Raw genomic sequence first — 18,239 nt, 5'->3', positions numbered from 1 at the left:
TTGTACCTGTTTTGTTGATTAACCAATATGGTGCTGAAATCAGTATTTTTAGAGAACCTTCAGCACGACATATAATCCTTATGGTCAAATTTAGTAGTCGTTTGTTGACATCATACAGTCGCATCCGCACCATATAGTTCTGTGTGCCAGGAGGAATCAACAACTCTTTGCAGATCGGGAAGTTTTCTAGCAATATACCTACGAAAACCAAAACAAACATCACCCATGCAGAATCATTAGATTTTGATAAGCATATAGCTTGGTGTTTCATATGGTTCATCTTTCTGAATATTTCATATAGCTTACCCATATTAACTTTTAAATCTGCCCAGTGTAGTAACCTCTGATCTCATGATGAAATGTCTCAATTTCACAGAACCACAGAATGTCAGGGGTTGGAAGGGACCTCGAAAGCTCATCCAGTGCAATCCCCCCATGGAGCAGGAACACCCAGATGAGGTTACACAGGAAGGTGTCCAGGCGGGTTTGAATGTCTGCAGAGAAGGAGACTCCACAACCTCCCTGGGCAGCCTGGGCCAGGCTCTGACACCCTCACTGAGAAGAAGTTTCTTCTCAAATTTAAGTGGAAACTCCTGTGTTCCAGTTTGAACCCATTATCCCTTGTCCTATCATTGGTTGTCACCGAGAAGAGCCTGGCTCCATCCTCCTGACACTCACCCTTTATACATCTGTAAACATGAATGAGGTCACCCCTCAGTCTCCTCCAGCTCCAGAGCCCCAGCTCCCTCAGCCTTTCCTCATACGGGAGATGCTCCACTCCCTTCAGCATCTTTGTTGCCCTGCGCTGGACTCTCTCCAGCAGTTCCCTGTCCTTCTGGAACTGAGGGGCCACAACTGGACACAATATTCCAGGTGTGGTCTCCCCAGGGCAGAGCAGAGGGGCAGGAGAACCTCTCTGACCTACTGACCAACCCCTTCTTATCCACCCCAGGTACCATTGGCCTTCCTGGCCACAGGGGCCCAGTGCTGGCTCATGGTCACCCTGTTGTCCACCAGGACCCCCAGGTCCCTTTCCCTACACTGCTCTCTAATAGGTCATTCCCCAACTTAGACTGGAACCTGGGGTTGTTCCTACCCAAATGCAAGACTCCACACTTGGGTCACAAGCAGCAAAAACGTTCTGTAAAGAACCCTGCTTAGGGCTAATTACTGCCTTAGGCATCAGAAGTCCAGTCAGTGTTGAATAATTCTGTATGTATTGTCACTAACAACATTTTCCATCAGAAATAAAACAGTAAAACCAACCAGAATGTTGGGGGAACTTATTTGAGGCGGTATCTGAAAAAGAACCTTACCAAGCTCAATGTTCTGAGATGTGTCAGCTGTGTGCAACACTGCCTCTTTGCCGGGTTTTAACGTCCCATCGATCGGCATTCCCTTAACATAGAACTCGAGTTCACAAGGGAGCAGGTTACAGATCACCACCGTTGGCAAGAGATAAATAGTATGCCCGGGCTGCCTGAAAATCTGCTTAGCACTGTCAGAAAATATGTTGGAAGGCATGTAGTCCGGATAATTTTCCTTCTTTATTGCCACACAAAACCTGTGAAAGCAGATGTACATGAGAAGAAGTCAATGAACTCAATGGAATAATTGAACCCTGTCTGTGTGTATTGCACTAAATCCCTCAACATGCTGTAACTTCAGGACTGACAGCAAAACCAGCATTTAGAATTGTTCTCCATATAATCATTTTGGAGCTTGATTATAAGGTATTTTGTATTTATGCCTAACATTAAGACAACAGGAGTTTCCTGATCTTAATCAAGCAATTTATTTAGTCACTTGAAAAACCTCATCTGTTCAGAGACCTAACAGAAAATGGCTTTTGCAGATTATCCACTTCAAAACCAGCTTCCATAAACTGACAGAAACTGTTATCAACTGTTACTAAAAAGAAATTGTAACTATTAAACTATAAACATGTTCTTAAAAATAAATGTTGAACATGTCCAACTTGCTTTGGCCACCTGACACTTCAGTCTTTCATTAGTTAAGTAAAAAATTAGGTATGTAAACCTTCATTTTAAATATTTTTCCTCCCTGTTAAGAAATGAACGATGCAACTGACGCACAGCAGTAACTATATAGTATGCAAAGCTTCTTTCCTGAAACAACTCCCATAATCTCTATTCTAGTATTTCCTAAATTGAGAGAAACCCTGAACCCATCATACCACATAATTACAAAATAACATTAATTCCTCACTATGCAGTGACATTTTTGGGCTTAGAACAGAGTACAGGACATTCAAGTCAAAGAATGAGATCTACGGCAAACCTCTATTCTATTTTCTAACTTTTTCTTTTTTACAAGAAATACTGTTAGATATTTGCTAACAAGCACTGTCAAAGATGCTTCAAGAAGCCCTGCAGAAATACAGCAGTTAATGCTTGAATGCTTTCTCATTATTCAACAGATCATGCACACCATCCCATTAAACTGCAGCAGCTTTCATCTCTAAGTATTTTCTTTCCTGTTATTCACTTTCACGGTATTTCATTTATCCTAAGAAGGTAACACAGCTTACAGAAAAATAGTTAGGTCTGAATTACCTGAAAAATCGGCTATTTTCAGACTCCATGGAATGACACTCTCGCTTGCTGCTACACACTTCCGCTGTCTTCTGAACATTAGTCCAGTGAATTGGAGCCTTACAGAAGAAGACTCCCATTCCTTTTGGCCGGGCTTGCAAACGCCAAGATGTCAGATGTAACGGAATAGCAAAGGAATCTCCTGGCATAACTGCTGGAAGAACTACAGGCTCTGCAACCAGAGAAGAAGATACACATATCAAAAGAGGCTCCTTTACTGAAAAGCATAAATTTTCAAATAATAAGTCTCAAATGTTTGAAGCAAAACCTTTCATTTTAACATAAAACACCAGCTACTTTATGTATGTCACAAGCACCAACCAACTAATAGGGTCTTAAGACAAATTTAGATGTGTAAATCCACAACTGGAAACAGACTAAAACTTGATGGAATTCAAATTCTTTTTCCTTGGATGCTTTAGTGAAAATGCTTATTTCAAAAAGACCTCATTCATTGCATTTTGGGTACATTATCAGCGTATCATCACATTTCTAGACTGTATCTTTTCATCCTAACACCCAAAACCTCCTAGACTACTGTTAAAAGATATAACATACTACATAGAGAAATAAGTTCCAGTCTTTACAGAGTCTCAGCTTTCCCCATTTACCAGAATAATAAGGAAAAATCCTACCGGGCTCTCCAGCTTACCCTGCTGACCACTTTCTTCTTAACATGACCCATTGCCCTCCAGGGAGCTCTGCTTTGTTGTTAAGCAGTGGTGAATCTTCCCTGAAGGAAGGTAAAGATTCCCCATAGGATGGAAGGACTATACAAGACTTACTGTCAGGAGCAGAAGGACTATCGAGTCTTAATTCCATCGGTGTTTCCAGCTTGTTCTTCACCATCAAGGCTGAGCGCACTGTTATCACTTTCCGAGCGCTGCCTTCCATAGTAACTTCAAATACCACACGAACTGGAGGTAACGAAGAAAACTGGAAGATATTTAAAAGCATTAAAAAGCTCAGGTGATGATTGTATCTAGAAGAGGGAAACCTCAACTTTGAAGCAGTAACTGCTGGAGTAAAAACCTGCCAAGTGAGTCCACATGTGCAAAACCTAAGGTACCTCCTTCCCAAAACACAATAAAATTAACTAAGAAAAGAAATCTAAATACTACTAACCCCTTTATCTTTATCAAAACAAAACTCACGGAGATTAATTCCAAGCCTCATATAATTAACAGAAAAGCCAGTTCACTTGTCAAATTATGCTAGTCTATTTAAGCAGCTCTCAATAAAATGAAAATTTATACTCACATAGACTTGGGGATGTATTATATTTGTTCTGCTTATTGGGCTTCCAAGCTGGAAGAAAAGTAAATATGAAAGTTGAAGCTGTTCAACTTTTAAGGTATTACTCTCATTTGTAATACAGAACATTCCTACAGAAGAATAAACTAAATACTTTCATCAGTTTGTGGTTCTGATCTTCAACATGGAAAATATGTCAGAACTGTAGCAGCAAAACCCGTTTGTAATATTGCTTTAAAATTAAATGAAGCTGAAGGAAGGAGGTTTGTTGCAAAAAGAAGAAAAAAGCTACAGAAGATGTTCCTGAATAGCATTTCTCATTAATTTGCATCCTTTTCTTTCAAGAATCAAATTACAGAGAGAGATGATGCTTTTTACACTTCAATATGAGAACATCAGGAACAATCCAAATAAGAGACTGGCTCTTGTCAATAGTATCATGAAATTAAATTCAAGTTCTGTTTTATACCAGAAAGATCTCAACTTCCAGTTTCTCCAGAGCTCAACAATTTTCAGCAGCTAGTCTCAAAACTTTAATAGTTTCGAAATCCACATGATCGTTTTCATCAATTGAGCCTCAAAGACTGGCTGCCAGCAGGCTGATTATTACAATTGCATTTTTCCTTCATGACAAGTATATTTTGTCTAAGCAGCCACATATTTCAACAATCTCTAGGCTTACAGGAAATTGCCAGTATTGTTTACTTTAAGTAAATTAAACACGTGTAAAGAATTCCTGCAACAGAAGAAATAAAAATAGCTGCTGAAAGGCTGTGCTGATTTAAAGTTTGATCGCCACGAGCCCCTGACACTGTCACTAATATATTAGTTCTGTCATTGGTAGCTCTGACTGCTAAGCACAGACTAACTGCTGACCGCTCTCTGGTTTTGTTACACATAAAACTGCCAGTTAGGAACCCAGCATCCCACGCTCTCCCAATCCAAGCTAAATGGAAAGAGGACAATCTCATACAGCAGCTGCTTTAAGATCAAAATCTTGGAGATATCATTGCTCTCAAACTACATATTTTATTAAAACTAACACTAAAAATCAGAACTTACAGTAGAAGAGGATGAGTTCTTATCTGGTGCAGCATATCGGAAAAATGTTCCAACTTTGTCTACAGATACCGGACTGACTTCTTCCCAGCCACTGACTCTCACTTGCAACTGATGAATTCTTAGATCGTGTGTGTGCCTACCAGATGAGATAAAGCTAAATTATTATTAAGCATTATTATACAGTGTAATGATCCAACTCACATCTAGGAATGGCTGCCACCAATAGCAACGTATGCTGCTTACTAGACCACTGATAATTTCACTCTATAATAAGTTTTCAATATTGAAAAACAAAATGTTAACGAGAGATTTAAAAACATATCCAGTTTTATTTAACATCTATCAGTGTTCTCACAACTATGATCCTGCGTTCCACATACAAATGTGTCAAAACACATCTCTTAGCCTGGTCCCTTCACCTGTGTCTGAGTTTCCCTCTGGCTTCAAATTCAAATGGAATCTCTTCCCCAGTGATAACTTCTTGCCATTCGCTGACATTGTGGGCATCATCCAGCAACGTCCCGTTTTCCTCAGGAACAACCCCTGGACTCCCACTGTGAGACAGCGCAGCCCTGTGAAGAGAATCACACCACTTTATGAACTGACAGAATCACTTTTTCAAGTCACAAGTGCCTTTTGATCTGCCTCGGTCTGCAGAAGTCCTGCAGTAAACACACATGTATCTAAGCATTTTTGAAATCCTGTTGGGCCACAGAAGCTGCTTACCGGGTAGGCGTTGTAGTTAGGGTAGCAAACCACAGAGTGCATCCAGTATGATTTCTTAGAGCAAACGGGACAAACGGTTGCCTACGTTTTGGAGTCTTCATTTCAGCTATAAAACAGAATAAAGATTTGTCAAAATGCTTAGGAGAAAAGCATTCATCAGATACTAATACAGAATGAGACAGTGGCTGGAGAACCACAACCTGCACTAGAAAAACAGATCAAAGAAACAGGAGAACAGATTACTAAGAAAAATTAAAAATTTATTAACTATTACAGAAATTGTATAAAGCAAACAGAAAGTCTTTCCCTACATCAACCCTTGTTGTCTCTGTCTGCTATACAGTACCTCTAGCATAGATCTGATGCTCTAGGTTAGTCAAACTGGCTGTACTCCTAGTTCTAAGGTAGACAAGAGGAAGGCCTGGCAGACAGGAAAGACAAAGTTAGCAGGTAAGAAAAACCACACAAATATTCTCCCCATCATGCACCAGGAAAGACACAGACAGTTGGCATCATGCAGTGAGTGCACGGCTCTCAACCCATTTGCTTATGCTAAGTTGGCATTTGAGTTGCTAAAATTTCTTCCAGAAGTAACACTGGGAGAAAAGGACAGTCACTCATTAACCGAGAAATTGCAAAGCACTCACTCAAAGCTGAGGAGCCAGAAAGCCTTTTGTTTTTAAAGAATTTAACACAACTGAACAGAAAACAGAATTTTTGTGTTTTTTGCCAAGTATCTCTAACAATTCATTGTACGCTATGAAGACCAAATACTTATGGTTGTAACAGATTAGACAGATGACTCTGTATGTCAGGGTTGTTTCAAATAAAGTGTGATTAATTGATAACATACTCTGCCCAAAACATGGTGGATCCACCGAAGAGCCCACCCAGTCTTCTGAACTGACGACATTCACTTCTTTGTCCTGTTTACAGTAATCTTCCATCCATGACTGTTTGGTACATCTGTATTGTTCTAGAGGAACAGAAGCATAGACAGTAACCATCTCCAAGGTGGCAGGAAACAAAGTAATTTAAGTGTGTTAAATTCATAACACACTAAAAGTTACTCCACTTACATGGCAAAGGTTTTGCTTCACTGCTTTTTCTATGAGGCACTTACATAAGTTAAAGACCAACAACCGCTCATGAAATCACAGCAGTGTCTTCAAAAACAAATATTTTTATATTCTTGAGATTATTTTTATTTTAAACTTTCAGCCAAATTCCATGTTCTTAAGATAATCCTGTGCCAATGTAAGAGCTCTCCCTGAGAAGGCAATTAACCTTAAATATTTTCATGTCAGAACCTCTATTTTTTTTTCTTTTTAGGAAGTACATGCACATTCCTGCGTGAATATCAAGACACCAATGGATTCCTCTGCCACAGTATTAATCATAAGCTAGCCTTAATACTTGTTATCATTAGTATTAAAAATCATCATGGGAACTCTTAGGAACCATTAATTTGTGTATTTTCCTCCCACCTTCGCTCTCTCTTTCCTACTAACTCCACAGGCCTTGCTGGAGAAAGGAATGAAAATTCGAGGAACAAGGAAAGCTCTTCCATTACATTTGCAACCTCAGCCACTTACATTTTTTTATTATGACCATCGAATTTTTCACATCTTTATACAGAATAAGCAACAATATTTCTGTGAAATGCACAGAATGTCTTTACCAAGTCTTGGGAAACAGGAGAGGTACCTGAGGACTGGAGGAAAGCAAACATCACTCCAGTCTTCAAAAAGGGCAAGAAAGAGGACTCGGGTAACTATAGACTGGTCAGCCTCACCTCCATCCCTGGGAAACTGATGGAACGACCACATCTGGAATATTGTGTCCAGTTCTGGCCCCTCCAGAAGGACAGGGAACTGCTGGAGAGAGTCCAGCACAGGGCAAAAAGATGCTGAAGGGAGTGGAGCATCTCCTGTGTGAGGAAAGGTTGAGGGAGCTGGGGCTCTGGAGCTGGAGGAGACTGAGGGGTGACCTCATTAATGGTTATAGATATCTAAAGGGTGAGTGTCAGGAGGATGGAGCCAGGCTCTTCTCGGTGACAACCAGTGACAGGACAAGGAGCAGTGGGTTCAAACTGGAACACAAGAGGTTCCACTTAAATTTGAGAAGAAACTTCTTCATGGTGAGGGTGACAGAAACTCGACCAGGCTGCCCAGGGAGGTTGTGGAGTCTCCTTCTGTGCAGACATTCAAACCCGCCTGGACACCTTCCTGTGGAACCTCAGCTGGGTGTTCCTGCTCCACGGGGGGATTGCACTGGATGAGCTTTCCAGGTCCCTTCCAACCCCTGACATTCTGGGATTCTGTGCACACAGTCATAGACCCACAACACAGGAGCTTGAATGAAGTCTGAGTTAATAATGAACAAAATATTTTGATTTCCTGAGGTGGGAACTGACAGCTCAGGTTTTCAGAGAGTGCACAACTGAAATGAGTAGCTCCCCACTATGCCTGTCAATACACTGAAAAATTATGAGCTTATCAAAATATTTTTAAGTACTGTAAAGCATGGAAAGCTTTAGATGACAGTCCGTTTCCGATTAAATTTAAATTTCAAACAACATATGAATTTGATAGAATTCATGTGACCAGAGAACCAATTCCTGCTAACCTCTAAAATGTCTTTACGCTTTCACAATATCTGATAAAATACAGGCTGCTGAAGTGCACACCTGCGTTCAATATCATGTGAAGTATCCAGGGACATGTGCCAAATCTCCCTCTCGCCATCCATGGGACAGCGGGAAGACTCAATTAGAAATATATGCCATTTCCAGACCAGGGAAATCAGCCTGTGCAGCGATGTCCCCATGGAATACTCCTACATACCCATGAAGACAGAGGTAACGTTTATATCCAAGCGATGTTTGGCCTTTACATCCAGCTTCAGTCGGGAAGGGTGGAGACGGCTCGAAGCTTGTTGTTGCCAAGAAAGTGAGCATGGCCATGGCTCGATAAACGGCTCCCAGCCTGAGGACGAACAGAACACCTCACATGTACTGCATGTTTGAAGGTCACGCTGGAATGCTGTTTACATACCTAAGTATTTAACAATGCAACTTTAATAATGAGATCCTTGACTTTCAATCTGCATTCAAGATTAACTTGTAAGCCTATAGGTTTAATTTACTACCTAATACAAATTTGCTTCAGCTCCTCCATTTGAACCAGCGTATACTGCAGGTAGGGTCTTGCACAAGTATCTTAATTCTGAGGAAGGCAATTAGAGCTTCATATTGAAGTTAGCTGGAACTAAGTTCTCTGAAATGGTTTTGAAAATTAACTTCACAACTTGTGAAATCGGCTTACTATTCAGTATCACAAAAGACAAAGGTCTAAAAGCTATTAAAAAAGCACCCTACATATTATTAGAAACAAAAATCTACCTTGTTATTGATAGATATTACCCAAGCTTGTTGTCACAAATTTTATAACAGAAAATTTAGTTTATCAATTCAGAGAAAACATACAACTACATTATTTCTTTTGTCAGTGTCTGATCTGTAATGAGGCATAACTAACTTGCTTTTTTATATCTAAAATATAAACTATGATGGTCTTCTTATATTAATCCACTATTTCACCTGAAAGCTCACGATTGTAATAATCTCCAGAGACGGTAAAATGAGCGTAGCCTTCAGGGTTGGCTCTCAAGTGTTGGAGAAAATTCAAACCTGAAGAAAGAAAAGAGAATGTCATATTAATACAAAACAATCAAATTCCCTGATTTTCTCAACTGTCAGGTAAGCAATTGAAGGTTTTGTCTTGCATTTTAAATCGAAATGGTATAAAAAGCATATCATAATACTCTTCAGGTAACATTTCTAGCCAGCCATGCTTTACAACATGGAGTCTCCCCAGGGTTCTCCTCAGGACAGGCTCCCTTTGTTACGTGATGTATAAAGGGGAAACCAGAATCTTAACAATACAAAGACTGCAATCTTCTTAAAAACAAAACTGACAGTCATTTTGTGCAACTCACTTAGCAAAACAAAATACTCACGTGAAAAGGTTAACTCGGCTAGGGGAACGTCACAGTCCATGCAGTCATCAATAAAGCAAATGCATATACTTTCAGCTTTTACTTCCACTCCAGAGATGAACTGAAAAGGCACAATCCCCTGGCTGTCTCGACCAGAAGAGGTCAGGGAAACCGATTTCAAAGGTTCAGCATTCTTAAATAACCAACTTGCTGCTTTTTTCAAGTCACCTTAGATAAAGCCAACCAGACAACCAATCATCGTCTACTTTCTCAATGAAATGTACTTATTTAAAAAACATACAGAAGCAAACTAATTCCCTCTCAAGAAGTACAGCAAGACACCAACAGTATTCTTGAATGTGTTCTATTTAACAAATATGAGAAGATTATAAATACATTGGTATTTTCTAAGAAATGTGTTCTGAACTTTACAAACCAATGGCAACATAATATAGATCTATATTAATACCACGAATGCCTGTAAGATGAGAAACACGACAGTGCTAAAGAAAAAGAATCACTCATATTAAAGTTTCATCTTCTTTTCATGTATTGCATGTAGAAGTAGGTAAAATACATGATCTAGAAAGGGAGAGGTGAAAAACACATGCTCTGAAGAAAGAGAGATGGAGAATAGCAAGAAATAGGTACATGATTAAGGAAAAATTAAATAGCAACCCAAATCCCCAAATGAAAATACACTCCAACATCCCACATGTGACATCCCAAAAGGCAAGAAGGATCTTTGGGGGGTGGGCTCTACAAAGCAGTAGAACACAATCATGAGAATATTTAAGATTATATGCCAAGACAGAGTCAATGAAAAGAAGGAAATACTGCCTGTGCATCAGCTACGTTACGGTCTGAAACTTAATTGGAAGTCAGGCAAATGTGAACAAGCCGCAAGGCCAACTAAGAATATTTGAGGCTACCTTGGCAGATCAAAAGACCTTTACGACAATCTTCCATACTGAATCCCAGCTCCTGGAGACGAGCCAGCTGCACCTCTGTAATTGAACAGAACCCGTCATAAATCCTTGACAGTTTTCTACTTGTTTTGATTTCTTAAGATATATCTGTACAAAAAGCGGGGGTTTAAGCCTGCAACTGTAGAAAAAACACATGATGCAGCGCTGCCTTTACAAAAAATCCCTGATGAAAACAAACCAAACAAAAAAACCCAAACCCCAGATAATTCAAATCAATAAAGGGTTTTACATAATGAAGATATCAGTACCTTTTGCGTTCAGCATACAATCTAGCTTGACACTGCAGAAACCTGCTGCAAATACAAAAAATGGCTTCACTCCAACATTAAAAACGTACCAACAGGAGGATCCAACACACGTTTGGATATCTCTCTGCTTTCATGTGCCAAGGAGGAAGCCTCAGTCACCGATGCTAAAGTTAGTGGATTAGCAGCGTTTTCAGCCAGCGATACAGCTGAGTCAGGCAGAGCGGCACTAGTCTGCTGAGGAATTGACTTTGCAATTGCCAAGAACAGTTGAACATCATTGTATGACAGTCTGATATCCAGTGCTTGCAACTGAATCTAAATGAAAAATTAAAAAATAAGATTCAGTTACCCTTTTCTACATATTTTTATTGTATACTTCCGATATTAACAAAACTTTTCCCCAAACAGATCTGTGCTAATGATCTAGTATTTCTATTGCATACAGTTTTATTCAGGGCTTTAATATTACCTCTAGAATAGGAGGAAAATCCTCACTATTGAAAGCATCCAACAGTCCTGAACCACTTGGGTAGGAAGCATTCCCAATAAGCTCCATCTGAATTTGGACTGGATCAATAATCGACAGCGCAGTCTCTTGCTCATTTCCTAACCGGCATGAAAAAACCTAAAAATTCAAAACGGTTTTAAAAAAACACAGGAACCAAGAGAACAGGCTTGGAAAGAGCCGCAAAAACAAAGACTGATGAGATGATAATCAAGTGTTTCAATGTCTTAACACAAACAATATAAACCCATTCTTAAAACTGCTATAGAATGAGAGCATTTTATGAGGAACTAACAAACTTCAGAAGTAATCTGTGGACTATTTCTGTTGTATATATATTTACAGTAAAGTATTTTCATAACCTCCTCAAATTTTAGCTATTTTACAAATACAAATTTATTTCTTCTTACCTCAATGCCAAACAGACTACCAGAGAAAGGACGATCTAACAACTTGGGCTTGTAAGTGAGAACAGTAGTCCCCTTCAAAATAATTGCATTGGTATCAAAACAAGACATGTCTTCAACAACCACAAATTCAGTTCCTTAACAAAACAAAACCACAAATAAGTAACAGGGCAACTGGAAATACCATTAAGTTATGTTAAGTATTTATAGCAAGTTTCTTGATTTTTCCATCCTTTAACAGACCCATTTTTCCACCAGCACATGGCTGTTAATCAGAAAAGCTCCTAGAAAAGCACTAGAGAAGAATATATTTACCTGTCACATTAACCTTAACTTCCAGCTGTTTTTCCGTAGACACATGTAGTGATGAACGTTTTGTAACTACTCCGCATTTCACTGTTTTGGGAACCACACTTGTTTCACTGCTGTAAGTTCGCTGCCGGGAAGAAAGGTGCTTCTCCCGCTTTTTGGTATCTCCAGGGGTATATAGAAAGTCATGGACGAGTAACAGCCAGTCAAATATCAGAAATACACGAAGATTGTTCAGAACAACTGTGAAACTGGAGGAATCCTTAGTAGACCTTTGAAGAAGAGAAAAGTGTACGTATGAACTTTACATCTTGCATACATTTAAAATGATGCAGAAAACTGTCAGTATCTAGCAAATAAGAACTGCACGGGAATTTACAGGGACACAGTTTGCAAAGTGACTGGCCTTTAAAATACATATATATTTTTTAAACAGATTGAAATTCATGAAGTTGCTGTACACACAGAAACCCAGTAAGTCTTAACTGCATGAATTCTAAACTGTAATGAAACAAGAGATGAATTGAAAAACTATGTAACAAGTAATTAACTTATAAAAGCTCCTTTAATACATATACATTATTGATATTAATTTGCAAAGTCTCCAATTTTAAAACTGATCTTTTTATTATTAGTATTTTACATCTGTTCAGTATCAAACCTAACGTACTGCGTGTGAAACTTAGCCCTGGCTCCATATCCCTTGGAAAGACTAGACGTACAATGTGTTTCCTCTCACACCCTGACAGCATTTTGCAGCACAGGAAGCTTCTTTGTCATTGAGAAAAAATTCTGGCCCTACTGAACTCTTAGTATCATATTTTGAGTATCTGGCTAGGAGGGATGAAAGTGTTTGGCTTCATGATCTGGAATACCAATTATATTTGGTCATGCTAACTGGAAAATAATCTAAGTGTTTAAATACCATGAAACAATTTTATATCCAACACATTCTGAACTATAAAATCTCTAAAAAACTGTAATTCCTTTGCCTGCATTGCTTCCAACAGCAAAAGCCTTTAACCCTCCCTGGCTCTCCAGGATATTTCCAAAAGGCACGAGCCAGCATAACACTATCACTGAGCTCTGCTAAAGCTTCTATCTAGTGCCAAGGATGCTCTCACCAGTAAAAACCAACACATGCTTATGTGGCTAAAAACTGAAAGCACAAGAGTTGGGAAGAAAATCCTGAAACTATCACTCATGAACCAGATTAGACTACATTCTGCAAAGTAAACTCCAATTTAGGCATGTACGAGATCAACAGTTGGGCAGGGAAAAATTTAATGAAATAAAACAAGGGCAAGTGTAGAGTCTTGCATCTGGGTAGGAACAACCCCAGGTTCCAGTCTAAGTTGGGGAATGACCTATTAGAGAGCAGTGTAGGGGAAAGGGACCTGGGGGTCCTGGGAACAGCAGGGTGACCATGAACCAGCACTGGGCCCTTGTGGCCAGGAAGGCCAATGGTACCTGGGGTGGATTAGAAGGAGGGTGGTCAGTAGGTCAGAGAGGTTCTCCTGCCCCTCTACTCTGCCCTGGGGAGACCACACCAGTGTGTCCAGTTGTGGCCCCTCAGTTCCAGAAGGACAGGGAACTGCTGGAGAGAGTCCAGCACAGGGCAAAAAAGATGCTGAAGGGAGTGGAGCATCTCCCGTGTGAGGAAAGGCTGAGGGAGCTGGAGCTCTGGAGCTGGAGAAGAGGAGACTGAGGGGTGACCTCATTCATGTTTACAGATATCTAAAGGGTGAGTGTCAGGAGGATGGAGCCAGGCTCTTCTCGGTGACAACCAGTGATAGGACAATGGGTAATGGGATCAAACTGGAACACACGAGGTTCCACTTAATTTCGAGAAGAAACTTCTTCTCAGTGAGGGTGACAGACTGGACCAGGCTGCCCAGAGGGGTTGTGGAGTCTCCTACTCTGGAGACATTCAACCCCGCCTGGACACCTTCCTGTGTCCAGGAGACACTGCAGATTTCAATCTATCAAGTACCACTGACCACCTCAGAAAGTAAAATGCCAGAAAGTTTATCTACAATAATAACAGTTATATTAAAAACGAGACAATCCTGATCAAGTATGTCATTATTAAAAACAAACAAACACATCCTAGAATTACCAACCTGAAATGCAATTCAATCTGGATTGCCCCTGGACTACTAGTATTCTTTGACGACTGAAAGATGCAGCTGAACACGTTCGGAGTGCCTGCAGTAGACTTCTGTCCAGCATAACGTGTGTCAAATGCCATCATGGAATGAGAAACCAAATTCACAGATTTTGTTCCATTTGAAGAGCTTTCAAAAAGCAACTTGGATTTCTTAAAATCAAACCTAGGAGAACAAAAAGAAAAACAATACAGTTAAGAGTCTTGTAGCTCATTTATCTATAGAAGTCACTGTATGTAATAATATTTTCCACTGATACAGAACCATCTGGATTAGAAAACAAAACAAAATCACAAACCCAAACAAACAAACAAAAACCCATAGCAGAAATATGTTCTTTTTTTTCGGATTACCTTTCAGCATTTTCTTAATTAGAATACCATGTCTCAGGCAAGTCGACTGATTGCTGAACTGTCATTCCAAGGACAACTTGAAAGACAGAGGTGGTATCTTTTGAACGGTGTCATTCCCTTTCAGATCAGCTGAGACTCTCAGTTTGGATTCTAACTAAGAAATTCTATTTCATTGCATTATTACACCATAATTCCATGTATTACGTTAATCTCTTTCCTATAACCACTCAGATGAGCATAGTATTTAGAATAAGACAAACAGTAACAAAAGAAAATTCATACCTGGCTAAAGAGCTGCATCCGTCTTTTCCTTTTGGATCCATCAGTTCCAGACTCACATTAACCATGTCGATGAGGAACGACATAGAAGTATAAACTTCGCCACTCAAAACTGTCTGAAAGTGGAAAACACCAACATGCTTTTCAAGAGCATCTGTTTAACTTCCCTTCCTGAATTAAATTCTGTTATTTCAGACAAATGCAAACAGCTGTACTGTCTCCTTCAAAGAGTTTCATTAACCATTGCTGAAGAAAAAAAGTTACATTTCACAAGTGTAAACTTGAAAAATGTCTGTTAATCCAGTTTCACATTACTGTTCTATAGAATCACAGAATCACAGAATGTGAGGGATTGGAAGGGACCTCAAAAGCTCATCCAGTGCAATCTCCCCGCCGGAGAAGGAACACCCAGATGAGGTTACACAGGAAGGTGTCCAGGCGGGTTTTGAATGCCTCCAGAGTAGGAGACTCCACAACCTACCAGCTGGTAGTCCCACCTACCACAACCTACCAGTCTACCATCCCACCTGGTAAACTACAAGAAAGTAAGATATTGAGCATAATCAGCAAAAACCCCAGACACTTCAAGACAGAATTTCAACTGCATATAGTTCTTCTTACATGGATTCTTGGATCCTGCAGATCGTAAGGCCGCATGAACTCTTCTATAGGTTCCCCCAGGTTGTTCTCCAGCAATCCGCGTATCAGTTTATATTTATTCAGATCCAGAGAGCAATGGACTGATGACAGATTGCCATGTATCGAGATGTCTGCAACCGCATGGCTTAGCTCTCTACAACACAGGAAAAACCTCGGTGTTTCAAGATTCTATAACACAACGGGCAATACTTAATAAAATGCATCTAAAACACTGGCTTATACTGACAGCATAAAGGGATCCTGTTTAGATAAACTCACTTGTCCAAGTTTCTCTCCACTTGTAACTTCAATCTGAAAGGTTCTGTTAAGAGGCTCCTCCCTGTCTGCCTCACGAAGTAGGATGGAAAGCTCAGGTCCACACTTGTGTCTTCCACAGTCTTTGAGTGCTCTCTCTGATACCTTTCTGCAGCAAATATGTCCATGTCCTGCAGATCAACCACAATGCAGTCTAAGAGGCAGATGTGATCCTCTGCAAGTGCACAGGAGATAACATATTAAGAAAAAAAAAAATCTGTACAAGACTAACGCAACTTGCTTTAAAAAGAAATTTAGTGTCTCCTGGAAGTTATTCCTATTTTTTTTTTACTCACACTCATCAATATTTGTAACTACCAAATACCAAGCTCATTCACAGCTAAATGTAAACTCTTAAAACACATGTCTGCAATATTCATCTCAAAACATGCCCAAACATGTTCTTCCAGAAACTGCACTATAACCCTTTCAGCTGCAAGAATCAACCTCGAAACTAAGAAGTAATTTCTTTTTAAATCTACTGTCTTCAGAACCAGCCTTACTTTCTCAGTGTCACATCGGACACAAGCACTGCATTGTTTTAGAAAGAAAAAGAAGAGCTATATGGGGTTTGTACTATTTATCACATACCTGGGCTGTCAGGGTTTGGTACAATCGGTAGCTTCGATTGTTGCCCTTGTTGCTTACTCAATGTATTCAGCACAGGCTCACTCTTCAGCCTAGAAATGTTTGTTCCTGACGATTTTTTCATGAACAATCCTTCCATCGCCACTTTTGATTCCTCAGCACTTGTTGTCTTCTTCATGCTATGTTTTGGGGTTCCCAAGGGAGATGAAAATTGAACTGAATCCTGCTAATGAAAGAAATTTTGGAATTAAGAATAGATTTTTAATTTAAATTCTAAGGAACCAGTTTACTAAGGGTCAAGCTGCAACCAATTCCTGTCAAAATACTATATATTTCAATGCCAGTATCTTTTACTGTAGAAAGACGGCCAAACTTTTTTCCTACAACCTTAACAGCAGATTAAAACATTTTCTTTAAAAAAATTATTTCAGCAACATTTTTTAAAGGCTGTGAAATCTTTTCAAGAGAAATTATTTCAAAACCAGTGTTTTTTTGGACAAAACAAAACCCAATGTAAATGAAATACAAAATAGAGGGATTAGACTGTCAAGATATCAAGCTCTTCTGCAAAGATTATTAAATATTTAAAGTTGTTTCTCAGAACACCTTCAGATGATGGAAACATATGCCATTATTTCTGCAAGATGATCTCGGCAACTTTTTAATAGAATACGTGAACAAACACTTCTAAGTGTGAAGTTAATGTTTCATGTGCTTTAAATATTTCACTCATCATACCAAAATGTGTCGCACTTTTTTTTCTGTAGAATTTTAAGAAGAAATAAATCCCTCATCTCAGTGTTAAAATCCCCACAGGTGAGAAAGTTAAAGCTCATTTATACTGAGGTATAACATTTTAGACATCTCCACACCACCACATATCCAGTAGAAATCTTACGAGCTATTCCACCTTCACAACGCTCTTTAGCATCAAAAACCTCTAAAGGGTCTATAGTTTGCTAGTAAAATAGTCACACCAACATTAGGAATTTATTCTCCCAAAACCATACGTCTGGTGGAACAGGTTTACACACTACCTTGAAACTCCAAAGCCAATTGCAGGGTTCACTTAGTCCGTCCTGCTTTTACGTTTATTAACCTCATGTTTCAGCTTTACTGAGCTTCTCGTGCCCTAGCAGATAACAATCATGTCTCTCTAGTGATCCAATTGCCCCTCACTCTGGGACTGCTCGCTTTACCCAGGGCTGCAGTATGGTTATTATCACTGCCCACCTTCTTTCTGCATCCAGCTTCTATTATTCATTGGAAAAAATTAATGCAGCCACAATCAAGGATTTTAAGATTAAAAATTTGAAGATATTGACTTTGAATTGTAAACACGAGACTGAGAAGTACATGCAAAGAGAAATTACCACATCATCTATAAACCTATGAATTTATGCAATAAATCCAAATTAACAACCCCTCAGACATGCATAAAAAGCACACCACAACAAATTTAAATCCAATTCTTACAGAATTCAGCAAAGTCTTCAGAAGCTAAATATAATTTTAAATGCATAAAGGAATTTTTAAAGTGCTGAATTCTGTAAGAAAAATTCCTTTTTTTAATGAATGAGGAGCACCTGAGCACTACTATAAAGATGTGAAATACCTCAAATAAAACTGGATCCTTGTATGCATTGCCTTGTAAAATCAGATCCTCAAAAATAAACATAGGACAGATAAAAAATGAAACCAAAATCAAACAAAAAACCCCAAACAACATCCTATCTCATTTCAAACCCCCAAAATTCTACAGTACTACATAACACAATAATTT

General features: G+C 39.2%; 1 protein-coding gene across 5 annotated transcripts in view; it reads right to left on the bottom strand.

The window, feature by feature from the left end:
* The window catches only part of VPS13D (vacuolar protein sorting 13 homolog D), an 81,157-nt gene that overhangs the window by 43,361 nt on the left and 19,557 nt on the right, over window positions 1-18,239 (bottom strand). Inside the window, exons 26-48 of one of the 5 annotated variants that reach the window (XM_071798394.1) lie at window positions 16,460-16,682; window positions 15,833-15,999; window positions 15,536-15,742; window positions 14,918-15,030; window positions 14,238-14,447; window positions 12,121-12,386; window positions 11,809-11,942; window positions 11,363-11,518; window positions 10,983-11,208; window positions 10,589-10,663; window positions 9,678-9,884; window positions 9,259-9,348; window positions 8,504-8,644; window positions 6,511-6,633; window positions 6,004-6,078; window positions 5,658-5,763; window positions 5,351-5,503; window positions 4,932-5,067; window positions 3,876-3,923; window positions 3,401-3,551; window positions 2,577-2,787; window positions 1,317-1,564; window positions 7-198 (exon numbers count right to left, since the gene is read on the bottom strand). In XM_071798394.1, coding sequence (XP_071654495.1) covers window positions 7-198; window positions 1,317-1,564; window positions 2,577-2,787; window positions 3,401-3,551; window positions 3,876-3,923; window positions 4,932-5,067; window positions 5,351-5,503; window positions 5,658-5,763; window positions 6,004-6,078; window positions 6,511-6,633; window positions 8,504-8,644; window positions 9,259-9,348; window positions 9,678-9,884; window positions 10,589-10,663; window positions 10,983-11,208; window positions 11,363-11,518; window positions 11,809-11,942; window positions 12,121-12,386; window positions 14,238-14,447; window positions 14,918-15,030; window positions 15,536-15,742; window positions 15,833-15,999; window positions 16,460-16,682 — 3,658 coding nt within the window. Of the gene's footprint in view, window positions 1-6; window positions 199-1,316; window positions 1,565-2,576; window positions 2,788-3,400; window positions 3,552-3,875; window positions 3,924-4,931; window positions 5,068-5,350; window positions 5,504-5,657; window positions 5,764-6,003; window positions 6,079-6,510; window positions 6,634-8,503; window positions 8,645-9,258; window positions 9,349-9,677; window positions 9,885-10,588; window positions 10,664-10,982; window positions 11,209-11,362; window positions 11,519-11,808; window positions 11,943-12,120; window positions 12,387-14,237; window positions 14,448-14,917; window positions 15,031-15,535; window positions 15,743-15,832; window positions 16,044-16,459; window positions 16,683-18,239 lie in introns of all 5 variants that reach the window. The other 4 variants (XM_065855360.2, XM_065855361.2, XM_065855363.2 and 1 more) reach the window with 4 other exon arrangements.

This window comes from Patagioenas fasciata, chromosome 23, assembly GCF_037038585.1.
Source record: "Patagioenas fasciata isolate bPatFas1 chromosome 23, bPatFas1.hap1, whole genome shotgun sequence".
NCBI classification, from domain to species: Eukaryota; Metazoa; Chordata; class Aves; order Columbiformes; family Columbidae; genus Patagioenas; species Patagioenas fasciata.
This window is presented reverse-complemented; position numbering and strand designations above follow the sequence as displayed.